General features: G+C 46.0%; 1 protein-coding gene and 1 pseudogene across 1 annotated transcript in view; one reads left to right on the top strand and one right to left on the bottom strand.

The window, feature by feature from the left end:
* Nucleotides 1-6,973, bottom strand: part of LOC125417470 (small ribosomal subunit protein uS5 pseudogene) — a 40,622-nt pseudogene extending 33,649 nt beyond the window's left edge.
* A 3,447-nt stretch (nucleotides 6,974-10,420) lies between these two features.
* Ryr2 (ryanodine receptor 2) overlaps nucleotides 10,421-27,534 on the top strand; it is a 569,025-nt gene continuing 551,911 nt past the window's right edge. Inside the window, exon 1 of the mRNA XM_087896432.1 lies at nucleotides 10,421-10,573. Within this exon, the coding sequence (XP_087752558.1) occupies nucleotides 10,526-10,573 (48 nt within the window). The 5' untranslated portion in view covers nucleotides 10,421-10,525. The remainder of the gene's footprint in view (nucleotides 10,574-27,534) is intronic.

Raw genomic sequence — 27,534 nt, 5'->3', positions numbered from 1 at the left:
TCCTGACATGGCGGACTGTACCTCTGACTGTGAGCCAGATGAATCCTTCCTCCAGAAGTCGCTTCTTATCTGATGTTTGGTCATGGCAATGAGGAAAGAAGCTAGTGTAAACTGGTGGGGGTCAATCAGAAACACCTGGACAGCAGGACTCAGGTGAGGTGCAGGACTCAGGTGAGGCACAGTCTCAGTATCAGGAGTCCTCCAGGGGTCAGGATGGGACCAAGGAGCAGGATCAGTGCTGTGTCCAGGGTAACCTTGAACGTCTATGTCTGGAGTCTGTGTGGCTGAGACCGAGAGTTTCTGGCCTTCAGCTGCAGTTGTTCTGGGGAGCCTTAGAGACCGAGACTGTTTCAGGTTTGTTTGGCGACAGATTTTTTGTTGTTGTTGCTGCTAGGAGCCTTTCAGGGAATTGAAATGAGGAGGGTTTTTGTTTATTTGTTTTTCTCCCTGCCCATCTAAAGCTATCTTACACAGAAGAGCAAATAATTAAAATGTATTAAAGGGTATGCGAACTGAATTAGTTGAAAATGAAAATGAAATAAAAACAAAGCCAGATCAGGAGCATTGAACATTTTATGCGAACTCCATTAAGAACAAAAGGGTAGTTCTCATATATGATAAAAGAGAAAAAAATATAAAATGAAAATTAATTGACAAAGCAAATGACTTTCCACGACAGGGATTGCAGATGAAGCGTTATATCAAGAGAGGTAGGACTGTTGCTTAGGAGAGAAAGAAAAAAATGTCAAAGCTTAAGCGGATAAAATCTAAAAACTTTTTGTGCTGCTCTCGCTCCCGCCAACACGGCAAACATTCCTAAGACAAGCTGGACATGCTACAGGAACTGTGGCAAGCACCATCCCCACCAAGTGACACAGTACAAGAAGGGCAAGGATCCTCAGTACGCCTAGGGAAAATGGCACTGTGACAGAAAAGAGAGTGGGTACGGTGGGCAGACTGAGCCCGTTTTCCACAAAAAGGCTAAAACTGCAAAGAAGGTTGTCCTGAGACATGAGTGTGTTGAGTCCACTGCAGGTCTAAGAGGATACTGGCTAGTAGGAGATGCAAGTCTTGTGAACAGGGAGGTGGTAAGAAGAGAAAGGGCCAAGTGATCCAGTTCTAAGCCAATTTAGTTATAAATCATGAGCTTTTACTAAAAAATTCTCTCTCTCTCTCTTTCTCTCTCTCTCTCTCTCTCTCTCTCTCTCTCTCTCTCTCTCTCACACACACACACACACACACACACCTCCTACAGTAAGCTTCACAAAATGAAATCAAAGAGACCAAGTGTTTTAGTCACAGGATATAGAAAAGGCTGGACTCGTAGCCCTGGTGGTAGAGCATATGTCTGGCAGGCACAAACCCCTGAGTTCCAGCCTTAGCACTGAATACAAACCAGGCCTTTCATCCCAGTGCTCTGAAGGTGGATGCAGAAGGATTAGAAATGCAAGGTCGTCCTTGGCTACACAGTGAGTGTGAAGCCACCTGGACTCATAAGACCCTGTCTGATAAAAAAAAAAGTCCGAAAGTATTTTTTCTTGTTAGATATACAAAGAAATCTGATTTTAAATGTAACTTACAGGATTGAGACAGTAAAAAACAGTCTGTTTACTTATCTGTCCACCCATCTGTTTATTGAAATAGCACCATACAGTTCTGTTCTGGAGGTCTGAGTGGAAACCTCGAGGGAAAATCTGAGTCATGTATCCACAAGCTCTGGATACTTGCCCCTGTACGTTCTTAGCAAGCATCGGTTCCATTTTAGAGAATCTGTGGGGGAGAAGTTTAGCTAGTCACAGGGATAGCAAGTTACACATTTATAAAAGAATGACCTAGACGTTTCCAGACTGAACCGATACGAATAACCTCCACATCACGAAAGAAGCTGGAAGAACACAGTTCAGAAGCCATCCTATGAATATTTTAATACGAGCAGCAGTACACAGTGTGCCTCTGTAAAGAGCAGATCCTGGCTGAGGATGCCGCTCTCTCCGTCTGCCAGGATGATAAGGCAGCTGAGGGAGGTAGTAGGATGAGCTGCTCAAGCGACTTTCCTAAAGATTCCCGCTTCTGCTCGGGAGGTGACGGCATCAGGAAATTAAGAAGGGATGAGATGGGCTGGGTGGTGGTGGTGGTGGTGCAATCCATTAACCTAAGCGTTTACGAGGCAGAGACAGGTGGATCTCAGAGTTTGAGACCACCCTGATCTACAGAGTAAGTTTGAGGACAGGTAGGACTACACAGAGAAACCTAGTCTTGGGGAAAAAAGACAGAAAACAAACAAACAAACAAACAAAGGAATGAGATGGTTTAAGGGCCTAGAAATGGTAGCCAGGATGTCTTGAACTGAAGACTGACAGTCAGTTATATGACAAGCCCTTGAAGAGTGTGCCTGGGGGAGGGAGCCCCCAGAGAAGTGGTCCTGGCCTGTTTGATGGTGAGAGGAAGGACCAGTGTCTTTGAAATGCTGTGATCGAGTGAGGGTAGATATGGTTAGCGGGCAGGAAGGATCGGAGAATACAGGGCCTTCAATTCATGTTATAAATGCCATGGGTTTTATTCAAGGGCAAAGAGAGAGGTGAGGAGTAGATTGGAGGTGGCTGAAGGAGGAAGAAGAGGCTCCTGAGGCGTAATGAGGGAGCAGACAGTTTAGACCAGGACACGGGAGAACAGCCAGATTTGCCATCTCTTTCTTGGCACAAGTTGCCAGTAGATTGGTTGTGGGGAGTGAGGGAAGAGGGTTAATCAAAGCATGTCATCTGAGCCTTTGGCCTGACCAGCATTAACTGGGATGGGGCAGACTCTGAAGCAAGATGATCCAGGATGGGATTTGGGGTGGGGTTCTGCCTAGTGTGTTGTGTCCGAGTTACCATTTGTCCATTCACTTGAGACTTGAGGAAACCAGGTATTATTCTGAGCCTCAGGGGGGAGAAATTGGCATCTAGATGAATCAGAAGTCACAGCCTAGAGATTTGATTTGGATGCTTTCATCTGAGTCCTTGTGATTTGACTGTGAGCTAGTTAAAACCAACGATACATGAGTGGAAAGTCTTGCCCAGCCTCTCATCTTTCATATACCCTCCAACAACTGAGCTTCAAAAGTCAGTGTCAAGTGCATTTTCTGAAAGATCCATATAGTTCTTGCCACCTGTTTTGCTGTGTCCAGGCCATTGGTGCCTTCACTGAAACCGTGACCGAGAGAAATGACCACCTCAGTCTCCTTACACTTACATTACCACTACCCCAGCACTCAGGGATTAAAATAGCAATAAGAGGCTATGGTAAGAAGAGAAAGTTGGGAATTCCCAATACAAAAAGTCCATTAGTCTATCCCAGGAAAAATATTTCTAAGGACCTGGTAACTTCCTAACTGAATTAAGATAGAATTTAAGGGAACTTAAAATGCCTGGTTCACCTAAGCCCTGCATGAAACACACACACACACACACACACACACACACACACACACACACACACACACAGACACACACACAGACACACACATACACACACAAAGCCCTACATGAAATATACACATGCATGCATGCACACATGCACTTGTGCACAATAATCTGATATACAATGCATGTCTTGATCTGAATGGTTATTCCTAGGATGAGCTACCTTTTGATTCTTGGATTCACCCCTGAGATCCCTCCTTGTCTTTCTTATTCCCTTTGTCCTTTAATAACAAGGACCACTGCTCTTCATGGACCTACCCATTTACACATGATGGATGGATGATATTTGTTTCCATATAGTTCACAAGTCACCTGTCCCAGGAAGCCTTTCCTATGTCCTTCGTCATCCATTCCCACCTCTCTCCTCTGGCATAGCACTCACCTTTCTGCATGACATACCACTGTAAGCTCCAGGAACCTAGCACATTCTTGCTCATTCTGTATTCTGGGAAGGGTGCACAGAGCCAGGCAGTAATGACGGCAAATGAATACTAAATGCTTGAATGCACGGATTGAATATCAACTGTAAAGCCAACTGGGTTGCTGAAGTGGCTCTGCCCTGGTCTCTGCCTTCAGCTCTCTTACAACACAGTGTCAAGGGTAGGTGTTGGCTTGGACAGCCTCATCTTCCATGACTGGAGTTAATTTCGGCTAGTAGCTCAGCATGCCTGCTACCTGAAAGTGAGCATAGTACCCTGCCAGGTGTCATGACCTAGAGCCCAATAGGGCCCAGTAGTCTTAAAGCCCAGAGATTGTTTTCTCAAGCTCACTTTCTTTAGTCTATTTAGAAATTTCAACAAGATTAGGAAATTCAATGACAAATTAAAAGTCTGTTAAAATTATCTTTTTTATTGAAACACCTTATTTTATTTGTATTCTGTTAATCATGGTGGCAGTCAGTGTCAACATCTTCCTGAATTTTTTTGCTTTTCCGTAACCCCACAGCATTGCATATATGTGTAACCTACCCTTCCCAGCACCGCATTTACCCCAGACACATGAATCTCTTATATTTAAGTCAAGGTGAAGCTGAGATTGGTGTGGCCTTGTGGTCAACCACAACAACAACAATAGTATTCTGTCTGTGCAGACATCTAATATATGTGACATTTGAGTGAAATGGGAGAGAAAAAAAGAGGAAGCTATTTTGGTTAATTACATAGGTGTTGTAAACTTTTGAGGAATACCTAATGTATTTTCACTTGTGGGTTAACAAAATGGAAGTTCTTTATTTGACAATGAATTATGTTCCTCTGTCTTTAAATGATGGCAGATGTTCATGAGCTACCTTAAGCACAAGACGATCATGATAGCTCCATAATATCTGAATGTTCTCCACCCAGCTGTCTGTGAAAATAATTTGAAAACGAGCCAACTCTCCCATCAAAATTATTGAAAAACAAATCAAATGCATCTTTATTGCACATGTATTGCACAGCAATTTCCTTTGTGATGAAATATTGAAACATTTTATCTTAAAAAGAAGCTTGCTAGGACTCAAGATGTTCCAATGGAGGAGAAACATCCTTCCTGCAGTTGAGTTTCTTAAATTTCAGGAAATGAACTCAGTATTTTCAGGAAATCCCTGAAACTGATCAGATCCACTAGACTCCTCCCTTCCTAAGTGTATATAAGCAGCCAGGACTACTGTGAGAGATCCCCAGACAAGCCTGGGTGCTTAGAAGAGACAGAGAATAGCCAACCTCCTTGGAAGAGGCTCAGACCAGCTAAGCTGCCTAGAAAAGACACTCCTCACCCCGTTGAGACGCCGGTAGCTGTGTAGTGAGCTCCAGATTTCTAGCTTTTATTAGCCATCACCCATGCTGGAGTGGGCTTTTGATGATGAAGCTGTCTTCAAGTTATTTTTGCTCATGTACGTAACCTGTTACCTATGCTTCTTTAAGTATTCTTAATAAAACTCCTTAATTCACCAAGTTGGACTTTGGTGGTAGCCTTACTGTGATCTGTCATTAGTTTCCTGTGTGGGCTATGAAAGTTTTTGTTTATGTCTCCTCGGGAACAGAGTCACACATCTTGTGTAGATTTTTTTCTTATCATTAACCCTTATACAATATGACAACTAGTAACTAAAATTTACATTAATTAGTAGTATGTAATCTAAAGGGATATAAAGAATGTAGGATTTTATCTGTAGGTATAATTGTATAAATATGAAATAGATTTTTTTCTATGAAAGACTTGATTGCTGGTAGATGTTTGTATTTTCACGAAGTCTAGAACCCACAGTCTCTGAATATCTAAGGATCACTATAGTGTAGATATAAGTTAAGACCAAATCTCCTGGTTGCTTACCTAATGCTTACCTCGGCAACCCACGTCTTGCCAGAAGTTCAAAACTCAGAAATTCATATCTCCTCGGGAACCTGTACTTCCTCAGGAACCCAAATCTCTTCAAGAACTCAAATATCCACAGGGTCCCTCATCTCAGAAAACCAAATCTCCCTGCAGTCCTACCTCTCCTCTGGAAGCTATATCTCTACAGGGTCCCTGTCTTAGGAAGCCATCGCCTCAGAAACTTATGCCTCTTCAGGAAACCACGCCTCTTTAGAAACCATCTTCTCAGGAGTCTGCGCAATTTCTCAGGATCCCAAAGCTCTGCAGGAATGCACATATCCTCAGGGAATAAATGCATGGCTCCACAGAGCACTCACTTCCTCAGAACCCACATTCTCCTGCTGTAGAGAAGGTGGTTGATTAGCGGGCTTTTGTTTATGGGGAGTCACTCTTTTCTGTGATGACCTGGGTTCCTCCCATGCCACGATGTGCATTATACTGACTTTTGTCTGCTTTATATAGTTCAGTCCTGACCCTCGAAATTCGAGTGCTCATGGTGGTTTGGAGCTTAATAATTTTAAGGTCGATAAAAGGAATGGGTAATATACTGATGAGTGACCTTACAATCTTAGAAAACCAATTTCACCTAAGCATCTGAAGTGTGGAGGAGAACATAAACTGGATTTTATTTTTGAACACAGAGTAATCCCTGCCTTTTCCCTGAATTTACTTGAAATTCCAAGAGCTATCCGGACCCTGGTTGGCCTGCAACCAGGGACAGATCTCTGCCAGAACAAATAGTCCATGCTAATCTAGACTCTTGGACTTTCTACTTTAGGATCAGGGTACGTAAGGAACACAAAAGAACTTGGTCATGGCGTCTTCAGACCCCTGCCTCACCATTCAGTAGCTATATGGTCTGCTGAGAATTATAAGACTCGGTCCCTTCTTCCTAAAATGGAATATGTGAAGATGAAAAGAAATAATAAAAAATACATCATAGTGAATAGTCAACCTAGATGATAATAGGACTGCATCATCATCATCATCATCTCTCTATCTTCATCATCATCTTCATCACCACCTTCATCCCTGTCATTTTCATCCCCATTCTCTTCATACTTTTCCTCTTCATGATTATCTTCACTTTTAATCTCATTCATCCTCCTGGCTATCATTGTCATCCTTATCACCTTCTTTATCTTCATCATCTCCATAACCGCTATTACCCTTCACGTCATTTCTGGTTCTCTGCAGTGATACGGACCTAAAGATTCAGGCCATGTCGCCTGAAGACTGACTTGTGGTGATGTCTGCTGGAAACTTCTGGTGTATTGTCCTAAGGTAGGTGCATGTGGGAATTGTAGAGGCTTAGAGAACCTTCAACAACTGAGGGAGGAGTTGGTATTTTGAATTCATATCATTGGAGAACAGTAAATGTGTTCTTATATGTGTCCTAATGCTTTGTTCTTTAAGGATGCCTAGAGTCTTGCTGAGCTAATGGTGAGTTACATTGTCCCATTCTGAACTGGGCAGCTGCAGAAATCTCTTTATTAAATGTAGACCACCTAGCAATATTTTGCTTCCCAAACCAAACCAAACCAAACCAAGCCCCCACAAAGAAAAACAATGAGAAGAGGAAATTTGTTTTTTTTTCTCTTTTTTTTGAAGATACAAAAATAGCCACAAAAGGGAACACTCCCCATTTTGAACTTAATATATTAGAAAGACAATTCTTTAACCTTTTCTATTGTAACAGAGATCTAACAGAGTGCTATCTATTTAACATATAAAGAGTCCAATAATATGGATGAGCTCACATATTGATTGTCCAATGCAGTCCTGAAACCATACACAAACAAACAACAGAAATGGACTAAGAAAGTTGCACTTATATGTATTTGTGAATGCACATACACATATTACATATATATTAATAATAATGAAAGAAAGAGAGGCTATCAACTTGAGAGTGGGGGGACATGGGTGAGGTCTGAGGGAAGGTAACTGGGAGGACCTGGAGAGAGGAAAGGGAGGAGGGAAAGTCATGTAATTCTATTTCAATTAAAACAGATTAAAAATGAAATACAAAAGAAGTCTAATAAAGTAAAACAATATTAAGAAATCATGTTTCAACAGCAGACATGAAGATAGAATATATGCAATATGGACCTAGGGAAAAAGAAACATTTTTATAAAAGCTGAAAAACACATAAAGTATTGGATATTCATAATGACTCAAAATAGCCTTCTCTCCTATTTTTTGAATGGTTTTCTGCCTATGAAAATGTCCATTTGTTAATCCTGCATAACTTAAGTCTAGAGTTAAAGATTCTAGGCATAAAGTTTATTTCAACATTGTATTTCTTTTTCTAAAATAAAATTATATTTAACATGGAAAGCGCTATAATCCCTTTACCTCACAGGGTTGTTTTTCTATTTACCTTTTGGATGGTGTAATTCCCTCTTTTCTTTATCTACTGATACAGGAACCTGCCAAGTGTTTAGCTGAGATGATGGCTACTCTCCTATAACACAGACATCGCACCACAGAGTGAGAATATTTGTAGAAAGACATATGATATTTATTTTTCTTGGAAATAGACAAAAACCCTGACTCTGAGGACAAAGTTAGTGGAAATAAAATGTAACCCGAGCAGAACTCTCTGGTCAGTTTTAATGACCTGTGGGGTGTGTAGCAGAGGTAAATTGTTGCAAATTTCTTTATTTTATAATCCCTGCACTTGTATAGGATGGGCATTTGGGAATGTTCCTTTCCCCATATTTTTTTTTCAGTGATATTTTGTAGTTGGAGACTGCTTGTTCGTTTCCTGACCACCCAGACCTGAATAATCACATGGAAACTATATTAATTACAATACTGTTTGGCCGATGATTCAGGTGTATTCCTAGCTAGCTATTTAATCTTAAATTAACCCATTTCTATTAATCTGTGTATTGACAGGAGGCTGTGGCTTACTGGTAAGGGTCTGGCATCTGTCTCCTTTGGCAGCTACATGGCCTCTCCATGACTCTGCCTACTCTCTCTTTTTCTGTCTCTATTTGGATTTCCCGCCTGCCTGTACTCTGCTAAGCCATTGGCCAAAGCAGCTTCATTCATCAACCAATAAAGCAACACACATACAGAAGGACATCCCACATCAATATAAATGAAAGAACTGTGAAATAGGAAAAGAAGGGACTGGTTTTCTGGCCCCATTTGCTTCAGACATTTTTTTTTTCTCAGTCATAGTTGCTTAGTTTAATTAAGTATTCATTTATTTATTTATGTGTGGAGGCAGAGGAAAACTTGTTGGAGGCATGTCTTTCTTCCCTCCGTGTGATTCCCTGGGATTGAATTTAGGTTGTCAGGATTGGAGGCAAGTCCCTCCACTGGCTGAGCGATCTAGCTGGCCCGCAGCTGTTTTTAAAGTGGGTATTTGGTTTCTTGTTATTGCATGGAGCATTGTGAGGCTTGGATAGGACATCTGTGGAGGAATGCTCAAATTTTAGCTCTAGGGGAGGACAGCAGATACCCTAGGGTGAGTTTAGGGCCATCCACTGATTCTTACTGGTCCTTACCATTCTATAGTTTATTGTAATTCCTTGTGTCTTGTACCACATTGCCTGACAAGATGTTCACTTTGTTGTTGAATGCTAGATTGCTATGCTGCCATTGAATACTTTTAAAAATATATATTTATTTTTATGTATGCGCCTGCATGAATTTATGTGCACTAAGTATATGCCGGTGTCCATGGAGGCCAGAGGGCGTGGGTTTCCTGGAACCGGAGTTACAGGTGGTTGTGAGCCGCCTGGTGTGGATGCTAGGGACCGAACCTGGTCCTCTACAAGAGCAGCGAGTGTTCTTAACTACTTAGCCATCTCTCCAGCCCCTGTTGTTGAACATTTTGTTACAAAACTCTTCGCGCATCCACACCGTGCCCCTTGTCTGGATTATCTCTGATGTGAGCTTATCTGTGACGAGCGCTTTACACTACCGAAGAAACCGCGTCTATCTTGAATCGAGGGAGTCCAAGTGTAAATAACGAATACACTTAGGTAGCCCCGACTCTGCGCACCCCGGGAGAAGGGTCCTTGGAAATTGGTGCGGAGAGCTGTAGCGCGGGCTCAGCGGGAAGCAAGCAGCGCCTTCCTAGGGTTTGAGGTCAGAAAGGGCAGCAGGTGCAGAGGAAGGCTAAGCGCTCTTGCACGCGCCAGGCGATTCCTCGAGCCGCCAGTAAGCGGCGCTGGGCCCCGGCGCTGGCGGCCCGAGGAGCGGGCTGCGGATTACCTGCAGCAGCCGGGGCTGGCAGCTCCTCCCTGCCCGCCCGCCCCCAGCCCGCCCCCGCCGCCGCACTACCCGAGCTCGGCGGGCTCTAGGCACTCGCTGGCGGGAGCCGGGGCCGAGCGCGCCGGGCAGTGGGGCCTCCTCCCTGCGTCTTCAGGCCGGCTGCCCTCCTCCCGCACCGTGCGGCGCAGGGAGGCCCCGCGCCTCGGCCGCCCCCGCGCGCCCGCCTCCGCCGCGCTGCAGGGGGACCGCCGGGCTCACGGCACCAGCAGCGCGGCCCCGGGGCGCCTCCGGTTCCCGGCTGTAGCCGCCGCAGGGGCAGCGACGTGAGTAGCAGCCGCTGGAGCCCCTAGAGCATCCCGGGTGGCAGTGACTAGAGCGCTCAGAGAAGCCGCAGAAGCTGTAGCAGCAGCGTGAGTGGCCGCGGTCGCCGGGCTCCGCAGGGCTCCGTAGCCTGCCGGGCCAGGAGCGCGGAGCCATGGCTGATGCGGGCGAAGGCGAGGACGAGATCCAGTTCTTGAGAACTGTAAGTGCCATGTCGCGGTGCGCGTCCTCCCAGGGGAAAGGGGCGCCTGGTAGCCACCAGCCGGGTGCCCGCAGAGTGACAGCCGGGTGCGGGGCCAGAGGCGCCCCGGGGATATTGGAGGGGTCCGCATCGCCACATGTGTGCAGGTGTGCGTGTCGAGCCTAGGAAGGGCAGGACGCGTGTCTGTGCGCGCGTGTGGAAAACCAAGGGAACCCCGTGCAGTGACAGCGAGGCTAACCAGCGGGAGGTACCCGGGAGGGTGTTATCCAGCTGCGGGATCCGGGACTGGCCAGGGACCTCTCCGACAGCCTCAGGCTAGGGTGCAGAGCTGCGTGTTCGGTGGGGCGCGCGGAGCGTGGGGACTTCAGCTGTCGCCGTCCCTGGGGCTTTGGGGTTGAGTCTGCGCGCTGTCACAGAGCGAGGACATCGCAATCCACGTACTTGGCATAGCTCACATAGTGAGTGGCCCAGGGCTGAGGAGGCTGCCCCGAGGGTGCCTCCAAGTCAGGATGATACCAATGACACGAGGGCTTGCTCTGGTGGACCCCACGGTTCCCGGCATGATGCCGCGGTGATTTTGCGACGACAGCTTGCAGAGCACATGGGAACCGTGGTGTGTGTTTGTGTGTGTGTGTTTGTGTGTACGTGTGAGTGTGTGCTGTGTCTGCGCGCCACATGAAAGCATTTACAGAGGGTGGGCATCATGAACGTGTGGTGTCCTTCTCTTAAACGCTGGCTTATTGAATACTGAGTGCAGCAAAGTGCGTGCCTGCAAACGAGTGTGTGTGTGTGTGTGTGTCTGCGTGTGTCTGTGTACGTGCGCGCGCAAGGCGAGGGTGGCTGCTTGGAATTACCCTGCTTGGGTAATAAGCAGGGAAAGACTGGCCTTACTCTAATAAGATTCCTTCTCCTTAAGTGCCTCTTGGCGCTGCTGCTTCCTCACTGACTTGTTTTAACACTGCAGATACTTCCCAGCCCATTGCTCACCTCCAAACCTGGACTGAGCCCCCATGGACCAAAGAAACACAGGAACTCCGTGTAATAACAATCCAATTCGCCTTTTTATCTCATCACCTCGGTCTTTCCTTCCGCACCTCTCTTTTCCCAAGAATAGCCTGGATTTCAACCTAAGACTGTATTTTCTGCTGGGATTTCTTCCCAGCAGTTTAAACATTCCACTTCCAGGTGCAATCCCTTCCATAATCACAGAAAACACCACAGATGGGAAAAATTTGAAATATTAACTGGATGATAACTTTTAGGTGTGAAATCATGTCGCTGTGTTTGCAGAAAATCTGGAGGTAGCATTAGAAGCCCACTCCCCTGACCCTTTTGCTCTTCACTAGTATTTGTGTGTGTGTGTGTGGGGGAGTCATTTGCACATGAAGACATTCCAGAGAGGGCTGGGAGTGCAGATCTGGGTCCACTGGGAAACACTAACCCGAGCCACATCTGCCGCCCCCAGACCTTTAGAGAACATCTTCACTAAGACATTGTTTATGAGGGTATTTGAAGCCTTCTAGTCATATAATTTATTACATTTCTTAATGGACAATTGTCTAAAAGTTCCGTTTTTGTTTTCAACAAGTCAAGCCATAGCCAAAACCAAGGGGTGTCTTCTTTAGGCAGACTACGCTATATGGCTTTAAAAATTCAGTTTGTATCACACTCCACGGGGTTAAAATTAGCCAGGAAATTTTGGCTGGTTTTGTGCGTTCAAGGGCTCCCTGCAGGCTTAAATGTTAAGCCCAGCTTATGGAGGTGCTGTTATCAGAATGCTTAATGGGGACTGAGGTACTGTGCTTGCCTGTGGGTTTTTTTTCCTTTCCACATATAAAGTCCTCTTAACTCTGTCACTTAACAGCTGCCTGTCATCCAGAACAACACCTTTGATAAGTGGGGCTTGTGTAAGGCCTGGCAGTCCTAGTTTGAGATTCTTCTTTTTAATAAAACATTGGTAGGTTGTTGTACTGATGATAAATGACCTTGAAGGAGTAGCACTGTGGAGCAGGCTATGTGTGTGTGTGTGCGCGCGCCTGTACATGTGCCATACGTATCTTAAAGGAGCGCATCTTTTTCTTAGCTTGTGATCTTAATATGATAATTTGCAAGTCTTTTCCTGCTCCCCTGTCTGCTGCCCTGGATCCTATCCATTTTATTCTTTAACCTGAGCATATTGGTGGTGCAGTAATGTTAGTAAGGTTAGCAAAGGCAAGTGTCCCATTCCTTCATTATCCTCAGCTCCTCCCACCCCGATCACCTTTTAAATGTGCAAATGTCAATATGAGTTATTCAATTTTGCATATATTTATACATACATACATATATACATAATACAAGTTTTCACTTGCTAGCCTAGGCTGGCTCCCTATATAGCATAGGACAGTATAGAATTCATGGAGATCTTGTTCCAGTCTTCAGATTTCTGGGATTACAGGATTAGCCATACCTGGCTTCATTTTTCTTTCTTTGGCTCAGCTTGGCTTCGAACTTGTTTTGTAGCTGAGGATAGCACCGTTCTATTGATCCTTCTGCCTCACCCTCCTGAGCGCTGGGATCCCAGGCGTGCACTCACATCACGGGTTGATGTTGTTCTGGGGAATGAACTGAGGGCTTTGTGTGTGCCAGGCAAGCATACCCCAGCCCCATTTTGTTTTTTTAAAGGCACACGTACCAAGGAGCATTAAGACCGCGTATCTTGAGGCAATAGTTATAATTGAGGACTTTTTGATAGTAATAGACAGAGCTATTAGAGATAGAAACAGTCAGTCCTGGGGCCACCATCACCGTGCAGTGGGCCAGACATTCACAGAATCTGATTAGCATGCCCTGATTGTTATCTTGTCAGTTGGATTTGGAGTCTGCATTCCAGCACACTGAAGTGTCTTTCTACAAGCCACAGCGCCTTCCCTTTTCCTTTCTCAACGAGGTCTGAGATGATTACTAAGGGACACAGGTGACATCTTTAATGGAGCCTTTCCATGAGTTATGTCTCCTCTGTTGCCCTCAAGGATGTCTTCGTTTGTGAGAACTGTTAGCCCATCAGTCCGGTTCCTGTCTTCTTTCCATTATGCTGTTGCTGGTTTTGTTGTCTGCCAAGATTCCTTCCCAGCAGGTGATGGGTGGTTTCCCTGCCAGCTGGAGACGTGCTCGCTCTGATCCGTTTATATTTACGGGGACTGAGAGGATGCTGTGTAAACTCTGGATGTGCCTGACACTTGGGACGCATGAATCCTATCATAAAGTAAATTGATAGCACCTAGTGGATTCACCCATTATGTCTAGACACATGCATGATTTGAAATGCGTGGCTTCTTTTATCTTAAAAACTTTTATGGCCTTTTCAATATAGCGATGGCCTGGAATTTGGTATTTAAAAACACAGATCATTTTTTTTTAAAGAAACCATTTATTATTTATTTGGTGTGTGTATGTGTGTGTATATACTCTTTGGTGTTCTAGTGGCGGTCAGGGGACAATTTGAAGAGGTCAATTTTCTCCTCTTATCCTGTGGATCTTGGGGATCGAACTCAGGTTGCCAGACTTGGCAGCAAGAATGGTTACCTGCTGAGCCATTTTGCCAGCCCAGCACAACTCTTTTTCTCAAGCAATCTTCTACAATTTCACAGAAGGTATAAGATATGCCCTCGACTTAAGAAAACCCGTGTTACTAAATGACCTTGGTTAAGTTTTCAGCCATTTGCCTTTTCTTTCGTCATTGTAAGAATAGCTGAGCTACTTTAGAAACACACTCAGGCGTCAGTGTTATGCACACGAAGAGACTTTAAATTTGGGTCCTGGCTGCAGAGATCCTTCTACTAGCAAGGTTGGGAGCCTTTGCAGAAGGAGCTTCTTCATGGGAGGATTTCTTCCTGTGCTTTCCCACCTTCCTGCATCGCGACAAAGAACATCTTAGGAATTGCTCATCAGTTCCTAGCAGTAAAAAGAAACCCCTGAGGTCAGCGAGCAGTGCTGTGAAGGTCAGCGTGAAGGTCAGGTGGAACTTGCCTGGCTCAGGTTTGTCCGGCTGCGGGAAGATTGCTCACGTGAAACAGTGCCTCCTCCCAGCAGTCAGGAACCCGGGGCTCTTCCTTCAGATGCACAGATCTAGCGAGCTGTGGACATTTGTGCCTTTTGCTTCCTCCATCATGAAACCGCAGAAAGCTTGAGATAAAAGTGCACCATGGTACTTTCTCAAGAAACTGATGGGACAGCTTCCTCATTGCCCAGGATAAATCATTAGATTTAAAAATAAAAACAAAGCGAAACAGAACAAAACTTAGAAATCAGCGTGTGCACTTTGCAGGAAGGGCAAGATCTTAGACACCCAGGACACTAATTTATTTAACATTCTGCCTTATTTGTACTTAGACTTTAGATACACTGTAATTTTTGTTTTAAAATCAAGACTGAATTACCGAAGAAAGGATGACAGCATGGGGCACCCGGGTGGCTGCAGATAGCCTCTGGGTGAGAGGGAGGGATGACAAGGCGCACATTTGGGCCCTGAGACTCGGGAAATTCTGTTGATTCGGAAACTCACTAGCTGAGCATTTTCTACATGTGCACCATGGTTCTGGGTGCTGAAGAAACGTTTCGAATAAGCAGAGAAAGGTTAGATATACATATATGTGTATATATAACCTTTATAAAAGATTTAGAGGCCGACAGGGGACTGTTCAAAGAAAGAAACAACACATTAGACCCTCTTTGATCCCTGGTAGGTTGAGATAGTTAGGAAACAGTCCCCAGTCTGCTCACATCTCCCCCATCTTAACAGAGAATGAAACTGAAACTTAGCACGCCTAGGGGACTCGGCTTGGTGGGCACTGTAGTTCAGGTTAGTGTCTCAGACTTGTACAGAAGTATGTGGCAATCTCTGCTACTTTGCTCTGGGTGCTACACCTCTGCCTGGCATTCTTTCAGTCCTTATCTTGACCTTTGCAGTATCCCCGCCCATGCTCGCCTCACCCCCCCCTGCAAAGGGCAGCTTCTGCCCTTTCTGAGCCCCAGCCCTCACATACCATAAATCTTTGGCTAGGAGCTGGTGGTACTCCATCCTTCTTTGCTGTTGGTCCCCTCTCTCATTTTGGTCTTTCTCGTGGCCTATCAATCCTTCCCTCATTGGATTTTTCTTCTTGAGGTTTAACCCCGATGCCTTATTTTGCTGCTCAATTCCTCCAAATGTGGCCTCTGCTCTGGGTTGTCACCTCTCTGTGGTTCCCTTACTTTGCCTCCTTGTTCCAGAACTTGTTGGGAACCCCTGCTTCCCAAACCTAACCTCCCCTCTTCTGTCCTCCGAGATCCTGTTTCGAAGCTGTACACCTGTTCCTCTGTTTTGCAGTTACTTCCTGGGGTTGTGGAAGCAGGACACATCCTGTGCTATTTTATACATTTTTGAGTGTGCTTTTGAGGGGGGGTTCACTTTATTCTACTCTAACTTTGTGTTTGGTTATCCCCAAAGACTCCCTTCTGATCCTTCTTCTTTGTCTCTTCTGCCTCCATGAGTCTATGTGTGTCTCAATGTCTGGAACGTGTGGGATAAAATGTAACCACAATGCCATTCATTCCCCGAGGACTAGAGCTGGAAGGGGGCTCCGTGTGCTCCTTTACAATAAGGGCACTGATCATGCTCGCCAGGGAGTCCATCCAGTCTCTTACGGAAGACCCTACCTATTTCAACATGAATTTGAAGGGAACATAAAGGGCCAGAACATCAGCACCGTGTATTCAAATCTTCATTATCCTCCACCCTTAACAAATATGCCCTATTCTTTTGAATCCTCCTTGCCATTTAATGACTGTTTTGTCCTGAACCCTCCGTTCAGAGTCCTGTCCTGTCCAGACTCACTGCTCCCTTCAGTCATGACCTTTTATGATCTTCCCGTTCATGTTCGTACTTTGTTTTACTGTTTCTGTCTTATAAGGAATTTTATAGCATCGTCCCAGCTAATTTTGAGTTAGGCCATCCTCCCAAACCCCCAATGTTTTCATATATTTTTCTCACTTATCCAGTGTTCCATGGGAGGGGCAGGACCATGGTGGGGGATATTAGTTTCTCCTGGTGCTTAACCCAGAGTTAGCTACCAAGGACAGGTTTGAGGGAAACCTGTGGCAACAGCAGTAGCCAGGCAAACAGGCCAACAGGCCCCTTCCTCCAAGGCGAGAATCACTGAGATGTGTTCACCAGTAGGAGAGTGCTCTAGAGGAGGTGAGATCCTTTAGAGCCGGGGGACGAGGAGGTTTGCTGGGTGAAAGTCTGAGATGGAGACAAAGGAGGAGAGCGTGGTGTGGGGGACACATTCTGATAGGGACAGGGCCAGAGGTGGACACAGTGTCCACGTGCTTGTGTGAGAGACACCATTGTGATCGCGACAGGGCCAGAGGTGGCATCAGTGTCGAGGACACAGTGTCCACATGCTTGTGTGATGGACACATTCTGATAGTGACAGGGCCAGAGGTGGATACAGTGTCCATGTACTCATGTGAAGGGACACATTCTGATAGTGACAGGGCCAGAGGTGGATACAGTGTCCATGTACTCATGTGAAGGGACACATTCTGATAGTGACAGGGCCAGAGGTGGCATCAGTGTTGAGGACACAGTGTCCACGTGCTTGTGTGATAGACACATTCTGATGGTGACAGGGCCAGAGGTGGCATCAGGTTGAGGACACAGTGTCCACATGCTTGTGTGACAGACACATTCTGATAGTGGCAGGGCCAGAGACAGCGTCAGTGTTGAGGACACAGTGTCCATGTGCTCGTGTGAGGGACACCATTCTGATAGTGGCAGGGTCAGAGGCAGCATCAGTGTTGAGGACACAGTGCTTGTGTTAGGTTGTTGCGGGCACCCGGAAGACTCATCTGAATAGTCCTGGACGCTGGTTTGGAAGTCTCTCTGGTCTCACAGACAGTATCGGCTGGAGGAATGCCTGCCTACATGTCTGATGTGTGCTCAGTCAGGGTCCACCACTGTTTTAGGGCATCCCCCACCCGTTGTTGTCGCCTGTTTTATTTCCAGGATGCCTGTCTGTATGTGATGTCTACTGTAGGGCTCTTAGGGACTGTGTGCGGATTTTCTCGTGAAATTTGTACTGAGCCACTCAAGAGTTTGCTACAAAGAAATCAAGCTATCGGCCAAGATTGGGAGATATAAATGGGGTTGCAGCTTCAGGTGGTCATTCCAGAGCCCTCATTCACCCCCCCCCCAGGGTGAAACAGACAATGACAGGAGGGCTTGGTTCCTGCTATCCTCTCTCCCAGCGCTACATGTGTACACACATACATGTGGTTGCATATGCATGTGTACATGCATGCGTATACACATATGTATGTGGTTGCACGTACATGGGTGTATGTGTTTAGGTCAGAACTCATTCTCACACGACGGTCTTCAGGAGCCATCCACTTTGCTTAAGGAGACAGGGTCTCTCTCTAGGACCTGGGGCTTGCTGACTGGGCTAAGCTGACTGACCAGCAAGGTTCAGGGATTCTTCTTATGTATGTCTCTCCAGCAGTGGGATTCCAAATACACAACACCACACCTAGTTCTGAGGAATCCAGTTCAGGTCCTCATGCCCCGAGATGTATCCACAGCCCCTCTTTCTCGCTTTAGAAATGCTCTCTACATTATCAAACGTGCACATTTTGCACTCCTAACACTTGGTGAGGGTATCTACTGTACAGTAGAGCATTGTTTAATGTTTGTAGGCTTGCTCTCACTCTGAGACAAAAGGAGCAATACATACAGAGGGGGCAGTTTCTTCAATGTGTGTTAGGAGCATTAGTTCAGCAGTACTATAGCTTGACTCTCTAATGTCCTCACAGGCTCATGTTTTTAATGCTGCACAGTGGCACTGTTTGGGGAGTGGGGCCTTTAGCATGTGTGCTTAGTTGGCAGAAGTAGGTTCCTACAGGTAGACTTTTGAAGACAGTAGCTTAGCCTTGCTTCTGTTAGTTTCTGTGTCTTGGTCCGTCAGGATGTGGCTGTCTGCGGCCACCCTGCCACATCTTCTGAGCTATGATAGACAGAAACTCTCTTAAGTGGTTTGTGTTTGGTAATTTGGTTCCGGGGACATGGAAGTCACTAGTACAGGGAGCATGTCCTTAAAGTGTGCTTTGTTCGTGGCAGTGTGCCACGGACCTGTGAAGGGCTGTGAAGCTATGAGAAGACATAGGTCATGCAGAACAGAAATGGTGAAACAATTGAGCCTTGGACACATAGACATGGGAGCCAAAAGCTATGAGGGCTGTGCCTTGTGTGCTGTCTTGGGGACAGAAGTAAAGAGGAGGTGAGTGTGGCCATGATCTTTAACAAGTTAGTGGCACTGAAAGCACATTGCATTTCCCATCAAATATGACCACGGCAGAGAGAGGGGAGCTTTCCTGTGTCCAGGACACCCTTGACATGCATCTTTAAGGATAAATCCACCCTGGGCAGTATGACTGGCTCACAGTTGGTCCATGAGAATATCTGAAGGGTATTTTGTGTTAAGTCATAGACCATGGAACGCTGCCGTCAAATCTTTGGTGACTCTTAGAGAACCTCGAGCACTCAGCCCCACCACTGTCCTGTTTGAGACACTCTAGAACAGCGCCATCTTCTGAAGATGGGGTCGTTTTTGAGTGTGAACCTCTGGTTCATGTTGCAAGGGACTGAGTCACCCAGGGGTGCCTGCAGAAGTTGTCCCATTAGAGTCTGCCTTCCACAGACAAGGACAACAGATGTATGAAGTGGGAGAGACGGCTGTGCTGGCACTGTTTATCACGCGTGTGGTACTGGCTGACTGACGGCCATGTGTACTACAAGGTACCCAGTGCTTAGGCACAACTAGATCCGCCATTTTTCCTTCTTCAGAGAGTTTGTGCTGTCTCTGTTGGGAGGGGTGGAAAAGAAGGTGAAATCAAATGTTCTACTTCAAAGAACACTAGGAATGGAGATGGGAACAGATACTCTAACAGAAAAGGCTGGTGAAGAGAGAGAGAGAGAGAGAGAGAGAGAGAGAGAGAGAGAGCGAGCTGATGCCCTGGGTGCTCTCTGAGACTTCGTGGGGAAGGCGGGATCTACAGTTAAGAACTGTCAGGCTGAGAAGGAACTTCAGGGATCCTGGTCAGAGCCCAAAATTTGATCATGAAGGAAAATGGAAGGACAAAGATTTTGGGTCTATTTATTCACCTCAGACAAGAGAGCCATAATTCATTCGATTCCTGGAACAATTCATTTAGTCTCTAAAGTCATTAATTGCACATCTACACATTAGGAAATTAAGCTGCAGAGGGTGAGACAACTCGCTCAAGGGCAATTTCTGAGTGAATGATGTTGGTGAGCTAGGTTCTTCCAGATGCCCAAATCTCCTCTCTCCGTTTTCCTTTTCTTCTTTCTTTCCTGTCTATTCTTCCCTGTATCCTTATTCCTCCCTCCGTCTGAAAACTTGCTAAAGGCTGACATGGATGAATAGGAAGGAATGGTGGTTCTGCCTTTTGCTGGCCTCAGAGTTGTTTAAAGCTACCTGAAGTTGCAGTAATGATCCTGGAAACTCAGACTGTGGGCCTCGCTGGTCCCCTCTTTCCTAACCCTAGGAACTGCAGATTGTGTTTGCGGCATGTGCTGTTGCCTTCTGGTGATCTTACGCTTGCTGAGTGCGTTGGTCACCTGGTGGGCTTATAGGTTTGCATGCTTCTTGAGTCCTCCCTCCAGGCTTCTGTGACACCACCCTAGTCCCTTATTAAAGAAGTAAAGTCTTGGCCATGTGTTCATTTTGTATTTGTTTGAGTCATCTGGTTTCCTTGTTGGAGAAGTGACCCTGCATATCATCAATGTGCCTCTACAGGGGTAGGATTTGGTGGGTTTCGGTGAGGAGAGAAGGACGGGGGAGGAGAACACGCCCACGGGTATGGAGGTGTCTTTTCGGCTTCCTCCTCCCCAGGGACACCTTGTTTTGCCCAGCTCTGTGCCCTTCAGACTTCTGTCTGTGGGCGTTGGAAACACAACATCCCACCCTTGCTGCTCAGGAAGGCTGCTGCTGATCGCTATGCGACCCGTCCCTTCTGTTTGATTCTGTCCCCTGCTTCCAGCCCACTCCTTGGCAAGTGATCCTTTCATTAGATGACTTCCAGTTAATCCCACGGGAGTGCCCACTGGCTCCTTGGCAGATCTCTGATGGAATAGGCAGGAAATATAAAGGGGCATGTTTGGGATATAGCCCTCTCTCTATATATCTATATCTATATCTATATCTATATCTATATCTATATCTATATCTATATCTATATCTATATCTATATCTATATCTATATCTATATATATATAGAGAGAGATAGCACGGCCCATGGCAGTTACAGAAGGGCAGGGAGACTTGAGACCAAGGTCAGGGGATTGAATTATGTATGAAAGGTAAAAAGGGTCTTGGAGTCACTTGTTCTTTCCTTCGCTCTGGAGGGAGGGACGTGAGTCAGACATTGTCTGTTAGGAAGATGGGTGAAGCAGCAATTTATGAGAGAAATTAAACTGTGAGAGCAGAGACCAATGCTAAGAAGCCTGTGAGGGAGAGATCCAGTGCTGAGCTGCTGCAGGATAACTGAGGTCTACATTGGGGTGGTGTTTGTGGGCATGTTGAGTATTTCCTCCTGTCTTCCCAGTGCGTGATCTCTGTGAAGACAGACAGGCAGCTGATTCAATTTATGTACAGGAGAAGACATGGATGAGCTCAGAAGACTTGAGAAATGGGGTGAAGTTGACTTGAAACCAAGAGGAAGGTTTTATGGGGAGCCAGTAGGTTTTGAGTTGCTTCTGAAGGTTATCACGGATTGAATCTTGCCCCTGGAAAGACATGTTGACACCCCAGTATCCAGAAGGTGACCTTATTGGGAAGAAAGGTCTTCATGGAGACAATCAAGTTAAAGTGAGGTCTCTGCAGCAGGCCCCATTTCCGCATGAACAGCGCTGTCATGAGCGGGGCCTGGGGACGGACCCACTTCAGAGGAATGATGGGAAGACATGGAAAGCAGCGGTGTAGATCTCAGTAATGCGACTACCTGCTAAGAATCACTTAGGCTTCTAGGAGTAGGGTGGGGAGGCAGCTGGGACAGATATTTCCTGTCTGTAGGAGGAACCAACTGTGTTTTAATACCCTGGCTGTGGGCTTTGGCTTTCTCACACTGCGAGATCATAAATGTCTATTGTTTAAGATACTTGATCTATTTTGCTTTGTTGCCAAAGCCCCGGTGTAGAGCAAAAAGTTTAAAAGTGGACTAACTGATTTACTTTTTAAAATTTATTTTGTGTGTTTACACGTGTGTGTGTGTGTGTGTGTGTGTGTATGTGATGTGCATTAATTAATGCACGTGGAGTCACAGTGTTGGTATTATGGCAATGACATCAAGGCCTTTTCCCCTAAAGGGTGTGAAGAAGAGGGGACAAAAGAAGGGTGTAAAAAAGGGATTGTACTGGTCATGTTTCCTTCACCGTAACAAATAACCCATATAATAAATTTATGAAGAGGAAGGGTTTGCTTTGACTTACAGTTTCTGGAGGTTTTACTCTGCTATCCATTGGACCCTTTGCTTCTGGACCTGTGTTGAGATGAGTGCGCACAAGGAGGGGAAGTGAAGCAAAACTTCATGGCCAGTGTCTTAGTTAGGGTTACTATGGCTGCCGTGAGACATCATGACCAGTGAGCAAGTTGTGGGGGAAAAGGGCTTATCCAGCTTACGCTTCCATATCGCTGTTCATCACTGAAGAATTCAGGACAGGACCTCAAGCAGGGCAGGATCCTGCAGACAGGAGCTATACAGAGACAATGGGAGTGCAGCTTACTGGCCTGCTCCCTGACTTGCTTGCCTGCTTTCTTATAGAAGCCAGGACCAACAGCCCAGGGATGGCACCACCTACAATGGGCTGGGCTCTCCCCCATCAGTCACTAAGGAAATGCCTTACAGGTGTTCCTACAGCCCATCCACACTCACGAAACAGAGAAACAGCAAGCAAGACTGGACTATAAAGCATCAAGGTCTGCCTCTAGTGACTTAGTTCCTCCAGGAGGCTCTACCTCCTAAAGGTTCCATAACCTTCTCAGACAGTACCGCCAGGTGGGAACCAACATGTGAGCGTGGGGGTATTTCACATTCAAACCACAACACCATTAATGATTTGAAAATTGTCTGCAGTTAATGACCAAACAAGGCTTGGAGTTTCACAACCACCCCAAATCAGTGCCCGTCAGACTTTCCCAAGAGGAATCTTCTTGTATCTCTTTGTGTTTGTGTAAGTATACCCATGTGTTTGTGTATGCAAGTGTAGATGTACATTTATGTATGTGTACATATGTGTGGAGGCCAGAGGTCAACCTCAAGTGTTCTTTCTTGAGTGGTCCACTTTCTTTTTGTGAGCCAGGATCTCTCAAGGGGACCTGGTGCTCATTGATTGCGCTAGAATGGCTTGTCAGGGAGCCGCAGGCATCTGCCCGTCTCTGCCCCGCCAATATTGGGATCACAAGTGTGAGTCACCGTGCCTATTCTTACAAGGGTTCTGGGAATGGAACTCAGTCCTCATGATGTGTGTCAGGTACTTTACTGAGCTGTACCCCCAGCCTGGGAATCATAATTTGAGGTGACTTTATTATACCATCTGCCAAAGACTAACTATATTACACACATTCCATGTGTCAAAGATATGACTGGCTGTTACCAATTAGCTATATCAGATGGGACAAACAAATCTTACCTTGCCTGAATGTATATGTATCATATGTAAAACTACATCTACATGTCGATAAAACTACCCAGCCTGTATTTATGTGTATGTGTGTATGTGTATCACATGACAAGTATATAGTTGCAGGCATCTGTGTGTGCACATGTGGAGGCAAGAGGAAGATGCTGGATGTCTTCTTTTGTTCCTTTCTGCCTTATTCTCTTAAGACAGGGTCTCTTACTGAACTGGAAGCTCACTATTTAGCTAGAGCGGCTGCCCGGTGAGCTCCCAAGAGCTGCTTCTCTCTGCCCCTATTGGGGTCGCATGCCTTTGTAGCTATGCCCAACTTTCTATGTGAGGTGTGGGCATCTGAAGGCAGTTCTTCATGCTTACACAGCAAGTGCTCTTTCCCATTGACACATCTTCTTAGCCCTCATCTTGTGTCTTCTAAGAAACCCTTAAAAAACCTAATATTTTTAAAACTTGTTTTTAGACAACTGCAGACTTGTACGGTGTATCTTGGTCATATCTGCCCACCTCCCCTTTCTCACGCTCGTTAAGTCCCCTCATCTCATTCTCTTCCCTCTTTGTGTCTCCTCTCCTTTTTAAAAAGAAATGTTACCACCTGCCTGGACTTGGGTGGGGCCATCCACCTGACCTTGGTAATGTACCAGCAGCTGCACCTCTGAAGAAATATGGCTCTCGCCTCTCCCAGCAGCCATCCTGCCAGTAGTTCTTCAAATAGAGCTGGGGCCTCATGATCCCCGTCCATGCTGACGTGTTGACTGGCCTCACAAGCCCTATCCATGCTGACATGTTGACTGACCTCACGATCCCTGACCATGCTGACAAGTTGACTGGCCTCATGGTCCCTGTCCATGCTGGCGTGTTGACTGTCCTCATGGTCCCTGTCCATGCTGGCATGTTGACTGTCCTCATGATCCCTGTCCTTGCTGGCGTGTTGATTGGCTTGGATCCTGTGCAAGTAACCACAGCTGCCGAGACCTCCTGAGTGCAGTGACCTTGTCATGTCTGGAAAACAGCATTTATAGCATTCTTTCCCATCCTCTGGTTCTTATGTCATTTTCCTTCCTCTCCTCCTCGATGTCCTCCACGCCTGTGGGGAGGGTCTAATATCCGCATAGCACAAAGTCTTACCTATGGAGCAATCTCCCCTGTATCTTGTTAAGAACTTTCTTTAACCAGTGACAGAAGGCAGAGGTCAAGGTTCTGCACCTCTGTGTGCCAGAATACCTTCAAGAATGACTCACAGTTCAGGCTGACCAAGTTCACACACCTCGTTCTCTTCTTGGAAGAATATGAGCTGCTCTTGTGTAAAGTTGGTGACAGAGGCTTGAGAATCAAGTGGAGAGTAGGGAGGGATGGGACCAAAGGCCTCACCTGCCTCTTCCTGGCCAGCTGCTGTGAGACTCTGCCATCTGCTCACCTGCTGAAGGTGATGATGGGAAAATGTGTGCGTAGTAACACTTGGGCACAGATACATGGTGAGAGAGCGGCCTCCCAGTGTTTTCATGCAGGGTGATGAGGCACGGCCATGTCTCCTGTGATGCGTTTCCTCTTTTAATCCCTTCTAGGACATTTTCTAGAGAAGAGAATGTCATGTGAGGATCTCACATGATTAGTGGAACACGGAGTATGACAAAGCCGCTGCAAACAAAGTGTTGCTCTAGAGGCTGGGGAAACGGCACAGTTGGTGAAGTGCTTAATAGGCGAATATGAGGACCAGAGTCTGGTTTCTTAGAACCCTGTGGGAAAGCTGGGTGCAGGAGCATGCACCTGTAACACTAGTGCTGGGAAGATGGAGACAAAAGGGGTTCCTGGTCTTGCTGGCCGGCCAATTGAGCCAATTCAGAGAGCTCCAGATTCAGTGAGGTACCCTGAATCAAAACCAATAAGGAAAGTGATTGAGAAAGATAATTGGTGTTGACCTCTGGTCCCTAAGTGTATACATGCTCATACCGCTTTGGAGGCCTCAGACAAGGACTTGAGTGTCCCTTGAGAATGGCATCTGTGATTCCCTCCGTCACACGCCTTGCTGTTGCACTGTCCGGATGGGCTGCCTCGCAAGTGCACGTCGCTCTCTCCCCTTTGTTCCTGGCAGTTTGGTACACAGTGACTGCCTAAGATCATGTGAGGACTCGGGAGGGTGCAGAAATGGATGTTAAATCTTCCTGCTAACAGTGACAAGGGACCGCCTGGAGCCTGAATAATGGAGCCTAGTAAAATCTGACCCAAACAGAATCTGGAAAGGAAATCAAGAAGAACTCACAAATCTTTGCATCAGAGAGATGAATGATGGTACCCTCTTCGGCTTGCTGTTCATACTGCCAGGAGTCAAGAACTTTGCATACCTGAGCAGCATAGCTTCCAAGAAGGGCCCTGATATTGTGGAAATATGCTCTATTTTTAGGTTGGATAAATTCAGTCTCTTTTTATGGGCAGGGAAAATTATTGCTGAAGTGTTTTTGATAAGATCCCTCTATGCCGTGGACTGGAATATGTTGAGATTATAATATTTAGTCACGGGGCTGACGTGAGGAAAAGCTAAGTGAGGGTACATTATAGACTGTGCCAGTGGTTTTTATTTGGGTGCTAATTGCTAAGTTTGGGGCATTCATTTCTATTGGCTTTCATGATTAGTTTTGTGGTTCCAGTTTCTGCACATGCTGTGAACCCAGGATTGATGACCTATCGGGCTAATGTTTTCACTGTCTAGTGTTGAGCTAAATGGCCAAGTAAGACCATGTTTCTCTGGTGTGCTGGTTAGTTTTAAATGTCAGCTTGAGACAAAGTAGAATCATCTGAGAGAAGGCCCTGAATTATGGGATTGCCTAGATCGGATTGCCCTGTGGGTGTGTCTGTGGGGGATTGTCTTGACTATTAACTGGTGTAGGAAGGTTCAGGCCACTGTGGTCAGCGACATTCTCCCGGCAAGTGGTCTTGGGTTGTATGAGAAAGTTAACTGAGCTGAAGCCTGTCTGTGTGCCTGCAGTCAGCATCCTTTGTGGTTCCTGCCTCCGTCTTTGGCGGTGGGTCGTGCTATGTGGATTGGCAAACAGGCCCGAGTCTAAGTTCCTGTTTTGATTACCTTCAGTGATGGGCTAACCTGGAGCTCTACACTGAGATACATTCTTCTTACCTAAGCTGCTTTGGGTCCGGTGTTTTATCACAGCCACGGAGGGAATTAGGACATGGATGCCATGTTGTTCCATTTGCAAAGGTATGTTCACTGTCTGTGGAATGTCATGTGTGGTCAGACTGCTACTGGTATATCCTAATGCTTCTCTCTTCATGTAGATTTCAAGACAGCTTCCGCCTAGTTACTAATAAGACTTTAAACTGAAAACTCTCTGGTGCTAGAAGCCATGAACATCTGGGTAAGAGTTCCATTAAGGTCCATACCAAATCAGCCCCACACCTCTGTATAATATCCTAGTGCACATTTTCGTTTTTAGCAAAGATAAAAATTAATGAAATCAATAAAATTCTGCCTGAAACTTTTTATGTTTATAGTGGTAGAAATAAAATCTCTATCCAAATTCATTATTTTCATGACTCCACTCCCCCCTCTCTCTTCCCTTTTTCTCTCCTTGCCTTTTTTTCTCTTTGAGATGGTATTGCTATAACCCAGGTTGGTCCACTCGTTATGTAACCCAGGCTACCCTTGAACTAGTTAGTGATTCTCCTGCCTAAGGCCCTCGAGTGTGGGGATTGCAGGCATATGTCCCTAGATCCAATTTATTCTCTCTCTCTCTCTCTCTCTCTCTCTCTCTCTCTCTCTCTCTCACACACACATACACACACACACACACACACACTTGTATTGTTTTGTTTTTTGGGGGCAGGGCCTCATTATGTAGCCCTGGCTGGCCTGGAACTCTCTATATAGACCAGGCTGGCCTTCCACTCAGAGATCCACCTGTCTTTACTTCACAGAGTACTGAGATTAAAGACCCGTGCCACCATGCCCAGCTAATTGTAATATTTTTAATTTGCTGTTTGAGAATTTCATACACACATGCAGTGAATTTAAAATCTATTTAAGGTGTATGTGCTTGAGTATATTTATATGCACACATGCGTGGAGGAGCCTATGGAAAGCAGAGGAGGGAATTAGATTCCCTGGAATTGTAATTGAAGACAGTTGTGAGCCCATGTGGATAGTGAGAGCTGAGCTCGGGACACCTGCAAGAGCAGCCAGGGCTCTTAACTGCTGAGCCAGTCCCCTGGCCCACTAGGAATTTTC

The sequence above is a fragment of the Myodes glareolus genome, chromosome 14 (genome assembly GCF_982192425.1).
Source record: "Myodes glareolus chromosome 14, mMyoGla1.1, whole genome shotgun sequence".
NCBI lineage: Eukaryota > Metazoa > Chordata > Mammalia > Rodentia > Cricetidae > Myodes > Myodes glareolus.
The sequence above is the reverse complement of the archived record's forward strand: the minus strand, read 5'-3'. Positions and strand labels throughout refer to the sequence as shown.